At 50.0% G+C, this 24,407-nt stretch overlaps 1 protein-coding gene across 2 annotated transcripts in view; it reads left to right on the top strand.

The window, feature by feature from the left end:
- Positions 1–24,407, top strand: part of DMXL2 (Dmx like 2) — a 1,615,381-nt gene that overhangs the window by 1,027,856 nt on the left and 563,118 nt on the right. For both annotated transcript variants that reach the window (XM_069222485.1, XM_069222484.1), the window contains exon 30: positions 14,703–14,833. In XM_069222485.1, the coding sequence (XP_069078586.1) occupies positions 14,703–14,833 (131 nt within the window). The remainder of the gene's footprint in view (positions 1–14,702; positions 14,834–24,407) is intronic.

Below are 24,407 nucleotides of genomic sequence, written 5' to 3'. Positions count from 1 at the left end.
TGTCCTCGGCCTCAGCGGATTCAGGAGATTCCAAGGTTTCAAAAGGGAGCGGTTGTTCCGGTCCTAAAGGTCCTACGTCTGCTTGGTCTGTTTGCTTCTTGCATTCTGTTGGTCACTCATGCACGTTGGCACATGAGGGCTCTCCAGTGGTGTCTCTGCAAGCAGTGGTTTAAACACAAAAGGGATCTTGAGGAGTCGATAAAAATCTCTAGTGACGCTGCAGCGGATCTACGATGGTGGTCTGTGGATGGCAACCTTTCCCAAGGAAGGCTGTTTTGGCCACGGTCATAGCAGATGCTTCCACTCTAGGGTGGGGAGCTCATCTGGGGACCTGGAGTTCAAAGGTTGTTGGTCTCCAGTAGAACAGATGTTTCACATCAATCTGTTGGAATTACAGGCAATACGTCTGTCTCTCAAGGCCTTTCTCCCGTCCCTTCGTGGTCTGTCAATTCAGATCTTGACGGACAACACTACCGCAATGTGGTACATCAACAATCAGGGAGGAGTAGGGTTGTATCTTCTCTGTAGAGAGGCTCTGCGGATCTGGTCCTGGGCACAGGTCCATCGGATTTGCATAGTAGCAAACCATCTGGCCGTAGTTCTCAACATACGTGCGGACAGTCTCAGTCGGCATTTCTCGGCCAATCACGAGTGGCATCTCCATCCAGACCTGGTTCTTCACATCTTCTGGATGTGGGGATTTCCACAGATAGACCTGTTTGCCACCCGGGAGAACACGCACTGCCCATCGTTCTGCAGCCTCCAGTATCCGGTGTAGAGAGCGTTGGGGGGGGTGCGTCTCAGATGTCTGGGTGCGACAAGTTCCATTACGAGTTTCCCCCCATTCCCTTGATTTCCTTGGGTTCTGAGGAAGATTCATCAAGACCGGGCTCAAATAATTTTAATAGCTCCAGATTGGCCAAGAAGGGTGTGGTACTCCTCACAGGGCAGACCTCCACTCGCAGTCGCACCGGCAGGTTCTACTCCCCCACCTCCAGAGCCTGCACCTACATGCTTGGAGATTTAACGGGGCAATCTAAGTTCCTTTTCTTTCCCTCCATAAGTGGTGGATGTTATCTTATCATCCAGACGACACTCCACCAAGACTGTCTATGCTAACAGATGGGCAAAATTTGGTGCTTGTTGTGGAGATAAGCAAATTGATCCCTTGAAGGCACGTTTGCCTGATGTTTTGCTTTTTGCCCTTTCCTTGACACAGAAGGGATGTGCAGTTGCAACTGTGAAGGGTTATTTATAGACGTTATCGGCCTTTCTCTGCCTTCCTGATCAGCCTTCCTTATTTAAGTCTCCTATAGATATTAGGTTCTTGAGAGGCCTGACTAAGTAGTTTTCTCTCACCTCGTTTCTGATGCCTCGGTGGGATTTGAATTTGGTTCTTACATTTTTAATGGGTTTACTGTTTGAGCCTATGCATTGTTGTCCGTTGAGATTTTTAGTTTTGAAAACAGTTTTCCTCGCAGCCATCACATCTGCTAGGCGTGTGAGTGAGCTCCAGGCTTTTAGTGTGAAACCTCCTTTTACATCCTTTCATGCTGACAAGGTGGTGCTGAGAATCAGGGCGGCTTTCCTTCCCAAGGTTGTTACTCCCTTTCATATGGGGCAGTCTATAACACTATCTTTCTTTTACCCACCTCCCCATCCTTCAAAGGAGGAGGAACAACTTCATCGCCTAGATCTAAGACTTTGAGTTTTGCATTGAAAGGACAAAAGTCTTTAGAATTGATGATCTACTCTTCGTTGGATATGTGGGCAAGATGAAGGGCAAAGCCGTCCACAAGAGAACCCTTTCCAGGTGGGTCATTCTTTGCATAAAGATGTGTTATTCACTGGCAAAGAAGGTTCCTCCTGAAGGTATTAGGGCCCTTTCCACCAGGGCTAAGTCTGCTACTTCAGCCTTGGGTAGAGGTGTACCAGTTGTTGATATTTGTAAGGCAGCAACTTGGGCATCCCGCCACACGTTCGCAAAGCATTATTGCTTGGACTCAGAAGTTTGGAGGGACGGCCATTTTGCATGTTCTGTGTTGCAGGATTTCTTGGTGTGACCGGTCAGACACCCACCTCCGATTGCGTACTGCTTTGGGATTCTGTAAGGAAATGGCTCCCTGTTGCAGTTACCCCACTTTTTGCCTGATACTGATGCTGACTTGACTAAGAAGTGTGCTGGGACCCTGCTAACCAGGACCCAGCACCAGTGTTCTTTCACCTAAAATGTACCATTGTTTCCACAATTGGCACACCCCTGGCACACAGATAAGTCCCTTGTAAAAGGTAACCGTGGTACCAAGGGCCCTGTGACCAGGGAAGGTCCCTAAGGGCTGCAGCATATGTTGTGCCACCCTCAGGGACCCCTCACCTAACACATGCACACTGCCATTGCAGATTGTTTGTGTTGGTGGGGAGAAAAAGGCAAAGTCGACATGGCACCCCCCTCAGGATGCCATGCACACAAAATGCTGCCTGTGGCCTAGGTAAGTCAGCCCTCCAGCAGGCCTTACAGCCCTAAGGCAGGGTGCACTATACCACAGGTGAGGGCATAGCTGCATGGGCAATATGCCCCTACAGTGTCTAAGTCTATTCTTAGACATTGTAAGTACAGTGTGGTCATATTAAGTATAAGATATGGGAGTTTGTCAAAAACGAACTCCACAGCTCCATAATGGCTACACTGAATACTGGGAAGTTTGGTATCAAACTTCTCAGAATAATAAACCCACACTGATGCCAGTGTTGGATTTATTAAACAATGCACACAGAGGGCATCTTAGAGATGCCCCCTGTATTTTACCCAATTGTTCAGTGCAGGACTGATTGGTCTGTGCCAGCCTGCTTCTGAGAGACGAGTTTCTGACCCCATGTGGTGAGGGCCTTTGTGCTCTCTGAGGACAGAAACAAAAGCCTGCTCTGGGTGGAGGTGCTTCACACCTCCCCCCTGCAGGAACTGTAACACCTAGCAGTGAGCCTCAAAGGCTCAGGATTCATGTTACAATGCCCCAGGGCACTCCAGCTAGTGGAGATGCCCACCCCCTGGACACAGCCCCCACTTTTGGCAGCAAGGGGGGATAATGAGAAAAACAAGGAGGAGTCACCTACCAGTCAGGACAGCCCCTAAGGTGTCCTGAGCTAAGGTGACCTCTACCTTTACAAATCCTCCATCTTGATTTTGGAGGATTCCCCCAATAGGAATAGGGATGTGCCCCCCTCCCCTCAGGGAGGAGGCACAAAGAGGGTGTAGCCATCTTCAAGGACAGTAGCCATTGGCTACTGCCCTCCCAGACCTAAACACACCCCTAAATTCAGTATTTATGGGCACCCCAGAACTTAGGAAACTAGATTCCTGCAACCTGAAGACGAAGAAGGACTGCTGACCTGAAGCCCTGCAGAGACGACGGAGACACCAACTGCTTTGGCCCCAGCCCTACCGGCCTATCTCCCCACTTCAAGAAAAACTGCAACAGCGACGCGTCCCCCAGGGTCCAGCGACCTCTGAAGCCTCAGAGGACTACCCTGCATTTAAAAGGACCAAGAAACTCCAGAGGACAGCGGCCCTGTTCCACAAAGACTGCAACTTTGCAACAAAGAAGCAGCTTTGAAAGACCACACGTTTCCCGCCGGAAGCGTGAGACTTTGCACTCTGTACCCAATGTCACTGGCTCGACCTGCGGAAAACTAACTCTACAGGGAGGACTCCCCGGTGACTGCGAGCCTGTGAGTAGCCAGAGTTGACCCCCCTGAGCCCCCACAGTCACGCCTGCAGAGGGAATCCAGAGGCTACCCCTGACGCGACTGCCTGCTTCAAGGAACCCGACGCCTGGTAAAGACACTGCACCCGCACCCCCCAAGACCTGAAGGAACCAAACTCCAGTGCAGGAGCGACCCCCAGGTGGCCCTCTTCCTAGCCCAGGTGGTGGCTACCCCGAGGAGCCCCCCACCCTTTGCCTGCCTGCATCGCTGAAGAGACCCCTGGGTCTCCCATTGAATCCTGTTGCTAACCCAACGCCTGTTTGCACTCTGCACCCGGCCGCCCCTGTGCCGCTGAGGGTGTACTTTCTGTGCCTACTTGTGTCCACCCCGGTGCCCTACAAAACCCCCCTGGTCTGCCCTCCGAAGTCGCGGGTACTTACCTGCTGGCAGACTGGAACCGGGGCACCCCTATTTCCATTGAAGCCTATGTGTTTTGGGCACAACTTTGACCTCTGCATCTGACAGGCACTGAGCTGCTGGTGTGGTAACTTAGGGGTTGCCCTGAACCCCCAACGGTGGGCTACTTTGAACCCTGTAAGTGCTTTACTTACCTGTGAACTTAAATACTTACCTCCCCCAGGAACTGTTGATTTTTGCACTCTGTCCAATTTTAAAATAGCTTATTGCCATTTTTGCCAAAACTGTACATGCTATTGTGATGATTCAAAGTTCCTAAGATACCTGAGTGAAATACCTTTCATTTAAAGTATTGTTTGTAAATCTTGAACCTGTGGTTCTTAAAATAAAACTAAACTAAGAAAATATATTTTTCTATATAAAAACCTATTGGCCTGGAGTAAGTCTTTGAGTGTGTGTTCCTCATTTATTGCTTGTGTGTGTACAACAAATGCTTCACACTACCCTCTGATAAGCCTACTGCTCGACCATACTACCACACAATAGAGCATTAGAATTATCTCTTTTTGCCACTATCTTACCTCTAAGGGGAACCCTTGGACTCTGTGCATGCTATTTCTTACTTTGAAATAGTACATACAGAGCCAACTTCCTACAGATTCTATTCATAAGGTGAAGAATCCACAGGTAGTTGTCTCCACCAGAAGAACAAGTTACTTACCTTCAGTAACGCTTTTTCTGGTGGATAGAGTAGCTACCTGTGGATTCCTCACAGTCCCTCCCTCCTCGCTGGTCATACCAAGACTTCTTTTATTTCCATTATAAATGTATATATATGTTTTTGGTGTTTATATATAAACAGATATTGTGGTTTATATTTGTATTTGGATTGGCATATATTATTTTTGTGAGGTCCGTATTCACCTGTTCGCCTCCAAGGCACGTAAAAAATGGTGAAACTTACACCAGCACGCCGGCGAGGACTTCTTATTGCCACGATGACGTCAGATGGAGTCACGTGCGGATCTGTACAATTGTGACATCCTCGGCGACGTGAAGAGCTGGGAAGAAAATTTCCGTACAATGCTGGTACATTGGGAAAATTCATAAGGTGAGGAATCCACAGGTTGCTACTGTATCCACCAAAAAAGCGTTACCTAAGGTAAGTAACTTGTTCTTCTCAACACCTGATGGGCATTATCACTTTACTGTTATGCCCTTTGGCTTAAAGAATGCCGATACCACCTTCCAAAGGTTGGTGAATCAAGTCCTTGCTGGTCTGGAGTCCTTCAGTGCAGCATATCTAGATGATATTGCTGTCCTTAGTTCCAGATGGCAGGAGCACCTGGTCCACCTGGGGAAGGTTTTGCAGGCCCTGCAGGCAGCAGGCCTCTCTATCAAAGCATCTAAAAGCCAAATAGGGCAGAGCACATTGGTTTACTTGGGCCACCTTGTAGGTGGAAGCCACGTGCAACCTTTACAACATAAGCTCCAGAAAATTCTGGGCTGGGAAGCTCTGAAAATTCAGACTTAAGTCAGGGCATTCCTTGGCTTGATTGGGTACTACAGGAGGTTTGTGAAGGGATATGGGTTCATTGTGACTCCCCTCAATGAATTGACCTCCAAGAAGATGCCTGAGAAGGTAAACTGTACCCTGAACTGTGAAAAGGCCTTTGACCCCCTAAAAGAAGCAATGTGCTCAGCAGCAGTTCTAAAAGCGCCAGATTATTCTAAGCAATTCATTGTGCAGACAGATGCCACTGAACATGGGGTGGGAGCAGTCCTGTCCCAAACCAGTGATGATGGCTGTGACCAGCCTGTTGCTTTCATTTGCAGGAGGTTACTCCCCAGGGAGCAGCGTTGGAGTGCCATTGAGAGGGAGGCCTTTGCTGTGCGTTGGTCCCTGAAAAATCTGAGACCATACTTGTTTGTTGTTCAAACTGACCACAGACCTCTCAGAAGGCTAATTCAAACGAAAGGTGAGAACCTCAAACTTTTGAGGTGGCCCACATCCCTACATGGAATGGACTTTGCAGTGGAACACAGACCTGGGACTGCCCTTGCCAATGCAGATGGCCTTTCCAGTTTCTTCCACTTAGAAAATGAAGACTTTCTTTGGACAGGTTAGTCTCATCCTCATCGTTTGGGGGGTGAGGGAGTTGTGTAGGAAAATGCCACTGTTGGCATTGTTAACACCCACCACCTCCCCCCCCCCCCCCCCCACACACACACACACACTCTTTTTTGCCTAGTATTGATGCCAACTTTGATTGAAAGTGTGCTGGGACCCTGCTACCCAAGCTCCAGCACCAATGTTTTTTCCCTAAACTGTACATTTGTCTCCACAATTGGCACAGCCCTGGCACTCAGTTAAGTCCCTTGTAAAAGGTACCCCTGGTACCAAGGGCCCTGTGGCCAGGGAAGGTCCCTAAGGGCTGCAGCATGTATTATGCCAACCTAAGGGACCCCTAACTTAGTACATGCAAACAGCCTTGCAACTTGGGTGTGCCTGTGGGGAGAAAAGACAAAGTCGACATGGCGCTCCACTCGAGTGCCATGCCCACAAACCACTGCCTGTGGCATAGGTAAGTCACCCCTCTGGCAGGCCTTACAGCCCTAAGGCATGGTGCACTATACCACAGGTGAGGGCATAGCTCCATGAGCAATATGCCCCTAAATGTCTAAGTCAATTCTTAGACATTGTAAGTGCAGGGTAGCAATACAGAGTATACGGTCTGGGAGCTTGTCAAACACGAACTCCACATTTCCATAATGGCTACACTGAATGCTGGTAAGTTTGGTATCAAACTTATCAGCACAATAAACGCACACCAATGCCAGTGTGGGATTTATTGAAAAATGCACACAGAGGGCATCTTAGAGATGCCCTCTGTTTGTCAGCCAGCCTGGTAGTGTAGGACTTACCGTTTTGTGCCAGCCTGCCACATCCAGACCAGTTTCTGGCCCCATGGGGTGAGTGCCTTTGTGCAGTCTGCGGTCACAAACAAATCCTGTCCTGGGTGGAGGTGCCTCACACCTCCTCCTGCAGGAACTGTAACACCTGGAGGTGAGCCTCAAAGGCTCAAGCCTCGTGTTACAGTGCCCCAGGGCACTTCAGCTAGTGGAGATGCCCCCGGAAAAAGCCCCCTTTTTTCGCGGCAAGTCCAGAGGGATAATTAGGAAAAAGAAAGAGTCTTCCCCCCCCCCCCTTCAGCCTGGACAACCCCTGAGGTGTCCAGAGCTGAAGTGACCCCCTCCTTGAGAATCTTACTTTGGAGGATTAGGACCAATAGGGATAGGAATGTACCCCCCTCCCCACAGGGGGCACAAGGAGGGTCTAGCCACCTTCAGGGCCAGTAGCCATCGGCTACTGCCCTCGAACCCTAAAAACGCCCCTAGATCCTTTATCCATGGACCAAGAGATTTAGATTCCTGGCGACCTCAAGTAAAGAAGGACTGCTGAGCTGAAAACCCTGCAGAGAAGAGAAGGAGACAACAACTGACTTGGCCCGAGATCTACCGGCCCATCTCCTGCTTCATGAAGCTGCAAAAGAAGAAACAATGCGTTCTACAGAGCCAGGGATCCCTGAAAAGTCTCCAGGGGACTGTCTGCATCACCGAGCACCAAGAAACTCCCCTGGACAGCGGACCTGTCCAACAGGAAGAAAAAGCAACCATCTTTAAAGGGACTCCCACCTCATTCCAGAAGCGTGAGTTCCCCCCCCCCCCCAACCCCCACCCCCACCCCAGTGCTCCTCTAAACCCCCCTGGTGTGCCCTCCGACAACACAGGTACTTACCTGCAAGCAGACCGGAACCGAAGTCCCCCCCCTGTCTCCATAGGTGCCCACGTTATTTTGGCTCCTGTTTGACCTCTGCACCTAACCGGCCCTGTGTTGCTGCTGCTGGGTGTTTGGGTTTATCTTAAACCCCCAACGGTGGGCTACCCATGCCCCGGATACTGAGTCTGTAAGTGAATTACTTACCTCCAAATCTGTTCCGTATTTTCCTCCCCCAGGAACTGTTGAAAATTGCAGTGTCCACTTTTAAAATAGTTTTTTGCCATTTTAAAGAAAACTGTACGTATTGCCGATTTGATTGAAATTACTGAACTTACTTTTGCAAAGTACCTTTCATTTAATGTACTTAACTGCAAACTGAAACTTGTGGTTCTAGAAATGAATTAACGAAAGATTTTTCTATATAAAAACCTATTGGTCTGGAGTTGAGTTATTGAGAGTGTGTTTTCACTTACTGCCTGTGTATGTACAACAAATGATTAACACTACCTCTGATAAGCCTAACTGCTCGACCACCCTACCACAAATAGAGCATTAGTATTATCAATTATTGCCTCTGTCAAGCCTCTTGGGGAACCCCTGGACTCTCATTTTGATACAGTATATACAGAGCCAGCTTCCTACAGTTGCCATGGTGACTCGAGCACCCTTATGAGTGTGATTATCTGAGTTCAACAGTTGGTCAGTTCACATAAGTTGTTTAGTGCGATGTAAGTAGAACTTTTGGATATCACTTGCTACCTAGAGTATGAATAGACCAGCTGGTTATGTTTAATTCTGGAGAAAAGTCCAAATAGTATATGTTCATTGAGGCAAAATCTGAAAGAACTGTAGGCATAAATCTGAGGATTGGTTCATAGAAGCACTAAATTGCCTGTGAGATGCATCTCCTCTACCTTACTTTTCGTGGTTAGCGCTAGTAACAGGATGACCTTCCATGTGGGAAATATGAAGTGTGCTCTGTGAATGGGTTTGAATGAACTCTTCAGGAGTTGAAATAGCAGTATGTTCAGATGCCAGTCCGAGGAAGCATCCCTTTCTGAAGGAAAACACTGAATAAATCTTATATGAACTATTTGATGATGCTGCAAGAGTAGAAAGAGAAAATACAATGAGCAGATATATCTTGATATTGCTGTAAGCTGGGCCTTAACAGACGGATTTACCTAGTGACTGAGCTAGTGAGAGGAGATAGGATAGTTATTTGACAGATTATGCTAGCAGAGGATGTAGGTTTGATTTTCTGGCACCACAGGCAGAAACATTTCCATTAATGTTTACATGTCTTTATCGTGGCTTCCTCCTTGACTTGGAGAGAATACACCTGCAGTCCTGAGGAATATTGAGATCTTTAAATTGATGGAATTTAGGAGCTGTGTGCATAAGAGGAGGGAAGGCTGGTCAGGATGTAGGGCCAGACCTTAGTTTATTGTCAAAGGTTTACAGAATGTTGGTAGGTGAATGTTGTTGTATTTTGATAGCAGGAGAAGCTCAGTGAACCAATGCTGCGCTAGCCACCTGAGGGCTATCAGGACAAGACAACACTGCTTTTCTTTCCTCTTGGTGAGAATGTTTAGCATTAAATATTTTGGGGAAAAAAGGTATATATAGATCCTGGACCATCTGTCAAAATGCATTCCTCCAAGATCATGGATGGGGATGCCAACTTGCAGAGAACTGGCATTTGCAGGTTTTGTTTGTTACTAAGAGATGAATAGCCGGTTTGCCCCAGAACGAGAAGATCATACTTAAAGCTGAATATTCAAATTCCTCTTCTTGGAGGCTGTTTATAGTTTTGTTTAGCATGTCTGCTATGAGATATCTGATAGAGACTTCTAGCTGTAGATTCCTTAACTTTGAATTCCCTGGCTTCAGCTTCGAATCCGGAATCTTTTTGCTGAGCAATATCCTGCGTGTGCCATCGTGTGGCGTCTTTTGGTTCTGCGTGCATCATCAGGCTTCGTGTGGCTTTGTCAGCGTCGTTGAAGCCGTCTGGCGCCACGATTGTCTATAAAGACGCCACCTCGGCACGTGTACGTCAGTTTGTTTCCTTCCACACCGATTAAGCGCAGATCTGGGATTGAGCTACCCTTTGCCTTTTCTGGCAAGCATTTTCTTTAATGTTTTGTCGCAGTTTTTTGTCGTCTGTGCGAGGGATATGTCCTCTAGGAAAATGGGGTTCAAGCCATGCGGCGCCTGCAATTGCGCAAAGTCAGTGACTGACCCCCATGAGGTATGTCTCTGGTGCCTCGACAGGAACCACAACTCAGTCGTGTTCCAACTGCCGGGCCATGGCCCGAAAGTTTTGAGGGAGCGGTCCCTAAAGCTCATGGCGGCCCGGCAGCCGGCTTTGGTTGACGCGACTCCTCGGAGGTCACGGTCCCACTCGAGGTGGTCGCAGAACCTCTCCAAGAGTCCCAAGTACTCTTTGTCCCATTCGAGGTCCTAAGGGCACTCAGGGAAGATGCTCAAAAAGTAGTAGTAGTCCAAGCAGACTTGGAGTTTGCGATGCCCTGGTGTGACGAGGTGTGTCGGGAACGTCGACTTTCCAATCGCGGTTCTGCGGAGCAGTTGCCAGGACGGACTCCACGTCTCTCCTCCCCCACCCCTTCTTGGGAGCCAGAGTGACCCCCGCTCAATTGAAGGAATTTTCCGAGGCTACATGCCTTGTTTTTCAGCGGGCTGCCCCCTCGGGTGGGTCTTCAGGGTCAGCAGGGGCCCCATCGGATTCGACACCAGCGGTTTTGGCCCCAGCACCGTTGAGGACCCCAGGATCCGATAGCGGATCTGGGCTAGTGCCGGGTTCTGACAGTCGGCCTCCTTTGGTGCCAGGCCCGATGTCGACGCTCCCTCCACCACCGGCACCCACTGGAAGTGGTAGCCTGTAGGGAAATGCCTCCCCTGGCATGGTTACCCCCTAATGTTTTGCATGTTATTGATGCCAGTTATGATTGAAAGTGTGCTGGGACCCTGCTACACTGGCCCCAGCACCAGTGTTCTTCCCCTAAACTGTACCTTTGTTCCCACAATTGGCACAGCCCTGGCACACAGATAAGTCCCTTCCTTGTAAATGGTACCCCTGGTACCAAGGGCCCTGTGGCCAGGGAAGGTCTCTAAGGGCTGCAGCATGTATTATGCCACCCTGGGGACCCCTCACTCTGCACATGCACACTGCCTCACAGCTTGTGTGTGCTGGTAGGGAGACAGTTACTAAATCGACATGGCACACCCCTTAGGGTGCCATGCCCACATCCCACTGCCTGTGGCATAGGTAAGTCACCCCTCTAGAAGGCCTTATAGCCCTAAGGCAGGGTGCACTATACGACAGGTGGGGGCATAGTTGCATGAGCAATATGCCCCTACAGTGTCTAAGCCAAACCTTAGACATTGTAAGTGCAGTGTAGCCATAAAGATTATATGGTCTGGGAGTCTGTCAATTATGAACTCCACAGTTCCATAATGGCTGCACTGAAATATGGGAAGTTTGGTATCAAACTTCTCGGCACAATAAATCCACACTGATGCCAGTGTGGGATTTATTGAAAAATACACCCAGAGGGCATCTTAGAGATGCCCCCTGAATACCAGTCCAACTCCTACTCTAGGCTGACCAGTTTCTGCCAGCCTGCCACAACCAGACAAGTTTATGGCTTCATGGGGTGAGTGCTTTTGTCACTCTGTAGCCAAGAACAAAGCCTGCACTGGGTGGAGGTGCTTCTCACCTCCCCCTGCAGGAACTGTAACACCTGGTGGTGAGCCTCAAAGTCTCCTGGCTGTTGTTACAGCACCCCAGGACATCCCAGCTAGTGGAGATGCCCGCCCCTCCGGACACAGCCCCCACTTTTGGCGGCAAGTCAGGAGGAGATAATGAGAACAACAACGAGGAGTCACCCTCCAGCCAGGACAGCCCCTAAGGTGCCCTGAGCTGAGGTGACCCCTTCCTTTAGAAATCCTCCATCTTGAGTTTGGAGGATTCCCCCAATAGGAATAGGGATGTGCCCTGCTCCCCCTGTGGGAGGAGGCACAAAGAGGGTGTAGCCACCCTCAAGGACAGTAGCCATTGGCTACTGCCCCCCTGACCTAAACACCCCCCTAAATTCAGTATTTAGGGGCAACCCTGAACCCAGGAAATCAGATTCCTGCAACCTGCAACAAGAAGGACTGCTGACCTGGAAGCCCTGCAGAGACGATGGAGGTGACCACAGACTTGGCCCCAGCCCTACTGGCCTGTCTCCAGACTCAAAGAGCCTGCACAGTGACGCATCAAGCGGGACCAGCGACCTCTGTGGACTCAGAGGACTGACCTGCAAGTTAAGGACCAAGAACCTTCCGAGGACAGCGCCTCTGTCCAGAAACAACTACAAAACAGCAACAAGAAACCAACTTTAAAGAGACTCTCACTTCCCGCCAGAAGCGTGAGTCTTCACACTCTGCACCCAATGCCCCCAGCTCGAGTTCAGGCAAACCAGCACCACAGAGAGGACCCCCAGGCGACTCCAACGACGTGGACACCCTGTGTCGACCTCCCTGCACCCCCACAGCGATGCCTGCAGAGAGGATCCAGAGGCTCCCCCTGACCGCGACTGTCTGATAACAAAGGAACCCGACGCCTGGACCCAGCACTGCACCCGCAGCCCCCAGGACCAATAGGAACCAAACTCCAGTGCAGGAGTGACCATCAGGCAGCCCTCTGCCCAGCCCAGTCGGTGGCTGGCCCGAGAAGCCCCCCCTGTGTATTGCCTGCGTCGCCTAAGTGACCCCCGGTCCCTCCATTGCTTTGAACAGCAAACTCGACGCCAGCTTTGCACACTGCAGCCGGCCGCCCCTGTTCTTGGGAGTTTTCTTGGTCCTATAGGTGCAGGGCAGTTCTCTGAGTCCTCAGAGGTCACTGGTCCCGCTGAATGCGTCGCTGTGCAGGTTCTTTGAGTCTGGAGACAGGCCGGTAGGGCCGGGACCAAGTCAGTTGGTGTCTCCGTCGTCTCTGCGGGGTTTTCAGGTCAGCAGTCCTTTCTTCAGGTTGCAGGAATCTGATTTCCTGGGTTCAGGGTCACCCCTAAATACTACATGTAGGGGGTGTGTTTAGGTCAGGGGGGCAGTAGCCAATAGCTACTGCCCTTGAGGGTGTCTACACCCTCTTTGTGCCTCCTCCCAGAGGGGAGTGGGACACATCCCTATTCCTATTGGGGAAATCCTCCAAACTCAAGATGGAGGATTTCTAAAGGCAGGGCTGCCCTCAGCTCAGGGCCCCTTAGGGGCAGTCCTGACTGGTAGGTGACTCCTCCTTGTTTTTCTCATGATCTCCTCCGGACTTCCCGCCAAAAGTAGGGGCTGTGTCCGGACGGGAGGGCATCTCCACTAGCTGGGATGTCCTGGAGTTCTGTAACAGGCATATGAGCCTTTAAGGCTCACCGCCAGGTGTTACAGTTCCTTCAGGGGAAGGTGAGAAGCACCTCCACCCAGTGCAGGCTTTGTTCCTGGCCACAGAGTGACAAAGGCACTCTCCCCATGTAGCCAGAAACCCGTCTGGTTGTGGCAAGCTGGCAGGAACTGGTCAGCCTAACACTAGGAATTGGACTGGTATACAGGGGGCATCTCTAAGATGCCCGCTGTGTGCATTTTTCAATAAATCCCACACTGGTATCAGTGGGGATTTATTGTACTGAGAAGTTTGATACCAAACTTCCTAGATTTCAGTGTAGCCATTATGGAACTGTGGAGTTCGTAATTGACAGACTCCCAGGCGTTATACTTTTTTTTTGCTACCCTGCACTTAAAATGTCTAAGGTTTGGCTTAGACACTGTAGGGGGATAGTGCTTTGAACTATGCCCTCACCTGTGGTATAATGCACCCTGCCTTAGGGCTGTAAGGCCTGCTAGAAGGGTGACTTACCTATGCCACAGGCAGTGGGTTGAGGGCATGGCACTCTGAGGGGAGTGCCATGTCTACTTAGTCTTTTTCTCCCCACCAGCACACACCAGCTGTGAGGCAGTGTGTATGTGCTGAGTGAGGGGTCCCCGGGTGGCATAATACATTCAGCAGCCCTTAGAGACTTTCCCTGGCCACATGGCCCATGGTACCAGGGTACCTTTTACAAGGGACCTAACTGTGTGCCAGGGCAGTGGCAATTGTGGGAACAAAGGTACAGTTTAGGGAAAGAACACTGGTGCTGGGGCCTGGGTAGCAGGGTCCCAGCACACTTTCAATCATAACTGGCATCAACAAAAGGCAAAACGTTAGTGTGTGATCATGCCAAGGGAGGCATTTCCCTACACACATCTTGCCCACTGCTCCTTCCATGCCACCGATTCATTTGTTTCACTTCAATTGAAAAACACACGTTTTTTTAATGTCTCTGTGCAGCTAGCACCAGCTCAGCTTTGCAGTGCATAAATGTATCGACAAACATTTTCTTGGCCCAGCACATCTTTTAGTCAATTGAAAATGAGTCCCATATAGGCAAAACATCAGACTCGTACTTACACCTAACAAGAAACCGACGAGATTTTTAAATTCTTAGGATAGCTCCAATCAAGTACACATACTGGCATGATGATGACTCAGTGACTTAACGCTCTCCGCTTACATATGCATGTCAATAGTATGCATCCTAGGAAAGGAAGCTCAGCCTTCCATACTTCTAAGGTAGGCAGTCAGTACCATTAATTTGAGTAATAGTAACACATATTGTTCATTTCGTGTTGAAAAGACAGAAGTGAGGTATGAAGTGAAATATTGAATAGTTGATTATATTTTTTAATAAATATTTTTTTCCTTTTTTTGTAGCCGTTTCTTCCGTTATCCGACAGTGGCACAATTTATGACTCTGATGAAAGCATTCCAAGTGATGAAGATGAAGATGATTCCTTCTTTTCAGACACCCAAATTCAAGAGCACAAAGACTCAAACTCTTACAGGTCAGCTGAACTTCTTTTGTAATATTTATTTTTATGTTTGTGCAATTAACCATTGAACATGAAATCTTTTTTTACGGATCCTAAATTTCACCAAAGCTGCATGTTCCTCCATTTCGTATTTCATCCATTCCATAGCAAATTGCTCAGAATTAGTTGTGCAAATCTTGAATACCAAAACTTTCTAAAAAACAATTGATGTTTCTAACAAGGAAAATGACATACCAGCTCCTTTGCCATGTGGTGCAGTACAAGGATTTAGGGCCCTGGCGTTTCCAAAATCACAGGGTTTGGGACTGCAAAATGAGCTTTTAAGTGTATACTAAATCCCTTTTAAGGTTCGCCAAAGCCTGTCCCAATCCACAAGGGGTTTTGTGAATAATTCTGAGTTGCATTAGGGAGGGGGTTTGAACGGCGTATCCTAATTGCAAATACCAGTGAAATTTATCAGTTAGGTCCAAATGCAGGTGAAAACACAAACCATTAAAAATGTAATGAATAATCGAGGAAGGAGGTAATTCATTTGCAACCAGGAAGCTGTCCCTGGCGGACAGCTTCCCTTTGCCTTCGAGATTCGTCAGGTGGCTCTGAGGGAAATATTTGTAGTTTTAAAATAGGAACAAGGGTCTCTTAAAAAAAAAAAAAAAAGTTTGAAAATGCGAAAGATGGGATGTTGGTTTTATGTTCCTTGCAGACCACAATCCCGGTGTTAGTAGCCAATCACGGGGTCCCATATAATGACCTGTGTAATTATTCATTAGACAAGTCTGTCTACACCCACCTGCAACTTTGCAACATATATGTATATATACATATATATATATATATATATATATATAGATAGATATACTTTACCACTATATATACACACACACACCACACACACACAGACCTCCCTTGTTAAAGTCCTCTGCATGCTCTGAGTGCCCAACTGTATTGATGGGTGGATCCCTAATCCTGTTTTTTGTTGTCATAAACAAACACAGATCATGTGTGTGCCTGTCTCACGGATCTCGTCTTGTTGGGCTGGGAGGAGTACCCAAAGCGCTACCATTGTAGCGCAACTCAACAGGAGTTAAGCAGCACAAACGCAGGTGTGGCTCAAACTGTGTAGTGATCAATAGGTTAGACAGTAAACCATGAAAAAAGAAAAGTAGGACAATGATGTGCGCTTGGTGGTATGCATTCGGTGTTGAAAGTCTCCATAGGGATTGGTGAGAAGTTTGGTCAATTCCTCTGCACGCAGTGTGGATTAGCTGCTGCAAAGGCTGGGCCTGACCATAGGTCAGGGACAACTGTTAATGCCTACTGTTTGGGGCCGAAGGCCATGTGTCGAGGAGGTGGCTGCTCATGAGCGTTTCATTGCAGGTCGTGGCTGAAGTCTAGGTTCTGCAGCCAACCGTACCTGCACACAATTGAAGTTTATGAGCAGCCTTGATTGGCAACTTGGGGAGCTTTGGGTCCATGGCATGGCCCATAGATCTGGCACTGTGGCCGGCATTCGCTGTGCACAGATAAAAGCCATAGGTAGTGGTGAATGCCAATGCTTTGGCCAATCATTGCTGTGCTTAAAAGCCAGGATTCAGTATTTGATGTAATCAAATATGCCTGCTGCGCTTAAAGGCAGTGTCAGGGGACAAGGGAAACATGCTTATGCACTCATTGACAGCAAAATGAGAGGGAAGATTACAAGGAAAATCACAACAGTGGTGGGAGAAAATGGGATTGGCGGTTAATGATCATAAGGGCAAAGGAGAAAAGAGCCATCCTAACAGAAAGAATGATATTAGGATGTAAGCAGAGAACCTGAGCAGAGAGGCAGAATGAAAGAAAGTGAAGATAGTGTATGATGGCAGTTCACTATCTGCCCACGGTTTGTGTCACCAGAAGATCCCACACCCATGCTTTAAAGCAAAGTAATAAATTAAAAACACAGCATGTGACATTACACCAGGTCACTGTGTATATTACTGAACTGACTAAAGGGCTGGTTGTTCTTTGTATTGGAGCCCAGACCCTTGAAGTGTACGGTGCACTGAGTGGATGTAGCAAGAGTAAGATAGTGACGTAACTGTTTGAAAGAATCATTTTCTTGGTAAATAGCACAAAGAAAGTACATTAGAAAGAAAAAATTATTGATGGATATGCCGGGATAGATGTTAGAAAAATACATTTGTTAGGGACACTTCTAACTGCAGATTCCTCACCTTTCCTCACTAGACTCGAATGTGAAACTTTTAGAGCAGTTTTCTTGCATGCTCAGCCATGATTCAATCCTGTACGCCACCAGGTGATGTCGTGCAGATTTATGCCAATGTTATTTCGCTCCAGGAGTGATGGGTGGAGGTGCGAAGAAACACCACCCATGTGCATTGACGTCAGTACCTTTCTTGATTTCTGGTGCAGATCTGGAGCTTCTCCCTGGTCTTTAACCTGACTTTCTTTGAGAAACTTTTTCTAGTGGGCAAGGGAAATGTCACCCCCTACAACTACAGGGTTTAAACCGTGCAGGGGCTGTCGCAAACAGATGTCTGTGACAGACCTTCACTGAGGGGCTGATTTATATCTTGGCAGTAAGGATACTCCATTGCAGCGGAGTGCACTTACCACCAAATAATGGTCTGCTCACCGAATTTAGGTGCATGCCTGACCATAGTTTGGCCACAGTGGAGACTACTCTGCAGCCACAGTTGACAAACTTCTGTGACGGCCCAATGGAGTAAAGGCTGTCAGAGAATTGGATGTCTGCCTGCCCAATTTAGATCGACAGACATATAGCTTTTTTTTTTCTGCCCCTTACTGCCATGGCAACCTCCAGCGGTAAAGGGAAAATAAAGACCTGGAAATGCCACCATCCCAGTGGGAGATTTTATAAAAACAAAAACCCATTTGGCAGGTTTTGTTTTTGAAAATAAAAAAACTTTGGAAACTTTGCCATAACATCACAAAGCCGTATGGCAAAGTTCCAATACATGGACAGAAACTGACATGACAGCAGTTCCTGGCACATATTAAAATGCCTGCCAGACTGTTGGATATTTAAAAATTTGGCAGCTGGTTACTCCATCTGATAGAGACATTTAACTCCGGATTCCGTACTTTAAAATCCTCCCCAGGCGCAAGACTGGATCTGGAAACTTTATCTCCCAGCACATCTGCGTGACTGAAGAGGGCATTGCGCAACTCCGTACCGACATCGTCCACCAGATGTGTCTTCAACGTAGTTCATATAACTGCCTTCCCGACATCAGCTACTTCTTTACCTCAATTCCAGTGCGGATCCAGGCATGGTTTGTTAGGCCGTTTTTAGCCTACTTCGTCATCTTCAGCGACGGAACCATGTGCTTTTCCATGTCTATGTCCTCAGGGTTATAAACCCTTGTGAGCGTCCGAGGAACCCAGACCGGCAGACGAAGTACCCCCGGGGCACTGTTGATGGCATCGACACTGACCCGGAAGTGATGGGAGCGGCTACGAACTACGTCCGGGAGGACGCGGAATCGAGGGGGGGTTTAAATCCCGAACGGGACGAGAGACGGGGGGAGTGGAACGACCTAAGAGGGGAGGTGAGTTCAGTGGTTGCAAGACACCAGATAGCTGTACAGAGGACTGGCGGTGAACCCCTATCTTATCCCCCACAACTAACAACATGGGAGGAGCAAGTCTTGGCGATCATGCATCCTGAGGGCCTAGCAGGAGTAGCAGGAGGACTGGACTCTGGTAAGTCAAATCTTTGCTACCTTATCCCCCCCCACCTGCATGCCATCACAAACTCCTACCCCTACCCTCACCCCTATCACTCCACCACCTCACATACACCCCACCATCACAACCCACCCATCCAATACCAATCCCTGCATGCTACAGCAATGCATGGACCCCCATCACACACGTGCATGGACATCCATCATCCCCGCATGCACAATAGTGACAATCACTTAGCCAAACCAATCACAACTCACAAGCCAAAGCTGCCTTGCTAATAACAACCATAGATGGAAACATATCCAGACACAAGATGGCACACACAGATACAATAACACTGCATTTACATCCCCACAGGACCCCCCACTCAACATCACCGGAGAGGAGCTGCCAGCCACATCCAGTCCCCCACCCCCAGAAGAGGCACACAGTGATGACAGCAGCTCTGCATGCCTGGATCACGACAACCAACCTGGCCCATCAGGGACCTCTGGAAAGTCGGTGACCCGGGCACAGTTCTACCCCACCACAGAGCCTCCCCCCTCAGGAAACACCACCATAGCACTCACCCAGCGGGCCCATACCTCTGTCCCCAGGACACATCAATCAGCAGTGTGTCCACCACTTTAGGGACCCCAGGCAACCCCACAAACACAGGACGATCAGGGACCTGGGGTCAGTGGCAGTGGGCACACGGTTCAGGTGACAGAGGCACAGGACAACAGGGAAGCTGGGAGGACTGCTGTGCGACAGGGGGAGGACAGGCCCAGGGAACCGACTCGCCATGAGGCACTCACCAACATCCAGGGAGCATACCACCATTCCCAGGAGACAATGGGCCAGATACTGGACAAGTTGCCATGTTCGCCCTGGCCTAGAGGAGACCCAGCGGCTGCAGGAGGGACAGTACCTGGGGATCAGGGAGGACCTGAGGGACATCCACACCACCCTGGTCACCATTGCAGGGGTGCTGGCAGACATGGGCATGACCATGAGGGAGGCAGTGGCACACCAACCGGCCCCTGACACTAGCCACACCGAAGAACAGGCCCCTCCACAGGACCAACAGGCCACCAGCACCCCACCCTCTGCCGAAGGAGAACCACCCTTAAAATGGTCCCTGCGATCCAGGCAGAAGCCAGAGAACATTGCCAAGACCCCCGCCAGGAAATTAGACCATCATGATTGTCATCCTTGTGTCCCACTCTGTCACCCTGTCCACCTTCAACTGCCATTGCCCCCCTTCCTATGCCCCTTTGGACAATGCACCTGTGATACAAATAGACAGGACTCTACCCTGGACTTTGCTCCATCAGCAACCCAGCCCATTGCAATACCCACTCCACTTATTGGCACCAAAATAAACACCCTTGGAACAAAATCAAATATGGAGTCTGTCAATTGTTTGAAAAATGTATTAGTTTCACAAACTGTAAACATTGCAAATCAAATGCACTTAAATGTTTACATAGCAATGACCTGTAGTGGGCAGCAGTAAACACACCAGGAGCCAGAGTGGGGCACAGAGATCTGAAAATAGAGATGCCAAAGGGTACAGTAAGTGGCCATAGAAATAGGGAATTCAGGCTGCCATGTTCAATGTTAAACACAAAACTGCAATGGAAGGTGAAGTTAGTGTCCTACCTGTGTGTCACTGGAAGTACTGTTGAATTAGTGTATTTCTGTTGTCCACATCTTCTCCCTCTGTCTCCTCTTTGTCATCATCCACAGGCTCCACCGTTGCCACTCGATCATCCCCAGGCTCATCCTCCTGCAGAAAATGCACCTGGCGTCTCAAGGCCAGGTTGTGCAACATGCAACGATGATTTGGCACACCTTCTTGGGTGAGTAGTACAGGGATCCTCCAGTCCGATGGAGGCACCAGAATCTGGCCTTCAGGAGGCCAAAGGTTCGCTCACTGATCCTCCTTATTCGCCCATGTGCCTCATTGTAACATTCCTCTGCCCTTGTCCTGGCATTCCTCAATGGGTCAGTAGCTATGAGAGTTTGGGGTAACCAGAGTCACCTACAAATATCGAGGGATACCTGTTAGCCACACACTCACCCGTAGGGCCAAACACACACCCATATACCTACATCAACTGGGTGGGTACCACAGGCTCACCTATTAGCCACTCCCAGTGCCTCTGGAGTTGAGACATCACATATGGGATGCTTCTATTCCTCGGGATAAAGGCATCATCCACAGAGCCAGGATACTTTGCATTGACATGGGAGATGTACTGGTCTGCCAAACACACCATCTGCACATTCAGAGAGTGAAAGCTTTTTCTGTTTCTGAACACTTGTTCATTTCTCTGGGGGGGGGGGCAAATGTAATATGTGTACCATCAATTACACCAATGATGGTGTGGATATGTCCCAGTGCATAGAAGTCAGCCTTCACTATGGCCAAATCCTCCACCTGGGGAAATACGCTGTAGCTGCTCTAGTGTTTCAGCAGGGCAGACGTTTGAGAATATAGGCTGTGACATCCCTGATGCCATGGCCACTGTCGCTTGGAAGGAACCACTTGCCAAGAAATGGAGCACTGACAGGACCTGCACTAGAGGGGGGATACCTGTGGGGTGGCGGATAGCTGAGATCAGGTCTGGCTCCAATTGGGCACACAGTTCTTAGATTGTGGCCCTATCAAGTCTGTAGGTCAGGATAATATGCCTGTCCTCCATTGTTGCCAGGTACACCAGGGGTCTGTACATGGGGGGGATGTCTCTATCTACTATTCATCCTCAGCGATTGAACTCTAGGGTGAAAAACGATGAGCAGAAGGTCATATACACACATATTCCACCATTAATATGCAATTTTTTCTATACTGAAACAGTATGTGAAGTCGTAAGTCAGTTGATGTGCCAATGTCTGCTGTGACGCAGTTAGGTGCCATGGCCTGTGCCCCCCTGAAATGGCGGCAGCCTGACCTGTGAGGAGGGACAAGTGGAAATGAGGTAATTCCGCTAGCGTTGTGCGCCGTTGCGGTGGACGACCGCAGCGCAACACCGCATTGGTTATCATGGGCCCTATGGGTTCCAGGAGCCAATGGCAATGTATGTCGGCGGTGACGGTACGCACCGCCGCGGACGTGACCGCCATTTTCTATCTGTTGACTCACTTGCTACCTGACCTTCAACAGGAGAGGACCTACACTGCAAGTGCTGCTGTGACCTGTGAGAATGGCTCGAGTGTCTGGGGAAAGGGCCCCTGCCTTCACTTTGGAGGAGTTGGAGAGACTGGTGGATGGGGTCCTACCCCAGTACACTTTACTCTGTTGTCCTCCAGACAAACAGGTGAGTACACTGTGAGCATGATGCGTGGGCCATGAATGTATGGATTGCTGTGTGTGTAAGCCTCGTGTATGGGGTGGGGCTGAGGGGTCCTGGGCAGAGTGCTGCATGTGTGGTGGGCAATGTATGTGCGTAAGGGGATGAGGGGATATGTTGGGCCATGAGTATAACAATCCAGACGGTATGATTAATACCTTTTCTGCTGTTTTTTTTCTGCAGGTCAGCGCCCATCAGAGAAAGGTTATTTGGCGTGCCATCGCCAAGGAGTTGCGGACCCTGGGTGTCTTTGACAGGCGGAGCACCCACTGCCGTAAACGGTGGGAAGACCTGCGCCGCTGGGCAAGGAAGACGGCGGAGGCCCAGCTGGGGCTGGCCTTCCAACAAGGAAGGGTTGCCGTCGTATCATGATCCCCCTGATGTTCCGCATCCTGACAGTTGCCTATCCGGAGTTGGACAGGCGCTTGAAGGCATCACAGCAGCCACAAGGGGGTGAGTACAGATTCAGAATCATACCTTTGCGTGTGTTAAGGTGTTAACTGGGTGGGGGATGTGGGCCGTGGGATCCTCTAGGCCAGGGCGAACATGGCAGGGTATGTCCAATGATGGACAAGCTCAGATGCACTCCCACCCCAATAATGTTATTGGGAATCTACTACTGGGCAGGGTCCTGTGGGTTTCAGGTGTGCAGCAAATTGCGTTAGGCATTGTACCCCATGGGCTGGTGGCTAGCATTGTAACTGGTAGTGCATGGCCTAGGCCATAGGGCTGTTCCCTGTGAGTTGTGTACGCCAACTGTAGTGTTGTTGCTGGCATTGACCAAGTGTATCCTCTTTCTCCCCCCCCCCCCTTTTTGTTTTGTCACCCTGTCCTTGTGTGCATTAGCATAATCTGGTAGAGGAGCAGAGGCACCAGCGACGGAGGGAGCTGCATCCCACATGGGCCTGGAGGCCGAATCCACTGACGGTGAGGGGGTCAGAGGACGAGGGGAGCACCACGACTGAGACAGAAGGGGACACTACCGACAGCGACTCCCCCAATGGAAGCTCCCTGGCGGTGGCGGACACCGCTGTGCCCACCAAAACTACAAGTACAGCTGCCATCCGCCCTTACCAGCAGCCCCTCAGCGTGTTTCCCGTGCCCACTCACCCAGGAGGGTGGGCATCTCCTTCGCCCCGGGCACCTCAGGCCCTGCCCCAGTCAGCCCTGCTGCCTTCAGCAAGGAAGCTGTTGACCTCCTAGATCCCTCTCTGTTGGGGAGTCAACCATACTGAATGCCATCCAGGGTGTAGCAGGGCATTTGCAACAAACACATGTATACCTGGAGGGCATACACTCTGGCGTGGCGGCCCAATCGAGAGCATTCCAGTCTCTGGCCAACAGACTGATGGCAGCCTTTGTCCCCGTCTCCAGCCTCCCCCTCCAACTTCCTCTACCCAGTCCTAATCCCCTCAACCCCAGCCTATCCCAAGCACACCTTCAGACCAGCAAGCACCCAAATCAACACACAGAAGTGGCTCAGGCAAACACAAGCACCACACTTCATCACACAGGCACTCACACAAGCACCATCCACATGCAGACACACCAACATCCACTGCCTCCACTGTGTCCCCCTCCTGCTCCTCGTCCACCTCCCTCCTAATAGCAGCTCCACTCACACCTCCATGCACTACATCCTCATCCACTACCTCCATCACCAGCACCCCTATCTCTACATGCCCCTCACTGGCAGTCACCACCCTCACATCCATGCACACGTCCCCTGTGTCCTCTCCCACTGTGTCTGTGACCCCTCCTCCCAAAGTACACAAACGCCAGCACTCAGACACCCAACAGCATCCATCTCACGACAGCATCCAGACCATGCACCTGCACCCAAAAACAGCAGACTGACACCTCCTACAACCACTCCCTCTTCCTCCACACCCAAACCTTCACCCTCTTCCCGCCCCAGTGTCCCTAAGAAGCTTTTCCTTGCCAACATTGACCTATTCCCTACCCCTCTCCCCTGTCCTTCACCTCGGGCCAGAACCCAGCCCAGCACCTCAGCCACCCAGTCCACGGCCACTGTGGTTTCTGCAGCAGCTGCAGGTGTGAGAGGCTCAAAGGAGTCACCTGTCAGCCCAGCCAGTGTTCCAGCACCATTTGCCAATGCCAAGAAGGGTCCGCCACCTAGCAAGGGCAAGAAGGGGGCACCAGCCAGCAAGGAAAGGAGGCACCACCATCCAGCAAGAAAAAGACACCATGTGGCAGAGGCAGGGAGGCACTGCCAGGGGCAGGAAGGGGCACACAACACCAGCCGTGGCACTTCAGCCATCCGAGGCTGCAGGTGAAGGCCTGGAGGTTACCACCACCACTGCCATCACCGCCACCTGCACCGTGGCCATCACCGCCACCTGCACCGCCGCCAGCACCACCACCTGCACTGCCGCCAGCAGCACCACTGCCAGCAGGAGCTGCCGCAGTGGGCAGCCGTCTGAGGCTGCAGGTGAAGGACTTGAGGCTACTACCACCACTGACAGCACCGCCACCTGCACAGCGGCCAGCACCGCCACCTGCACAGCGGCCAG

This window comes from Pleurodeles waltl, chromosome 3_1 (genome assembly GCF_031143425.1).
Source record: "Pleurodeles waltl isolate 20211129_DDA chromosome 3_1, aPleWal1.hap1.20221129, whole genome shotgun sequence".
In the NCBI taxonomy this organism is placed as follows: domain Eukaryota; kingdom Metazoa; phylum Chordata; class Amphibia; order Caudata; family Salamandridae; genus Pleurodeles; species Pleurodeles waltl.
Note: the sequence above shows the minus strand (reverse complement) of the source record. Positions and strands in the feature narration are given on the sequence as shown.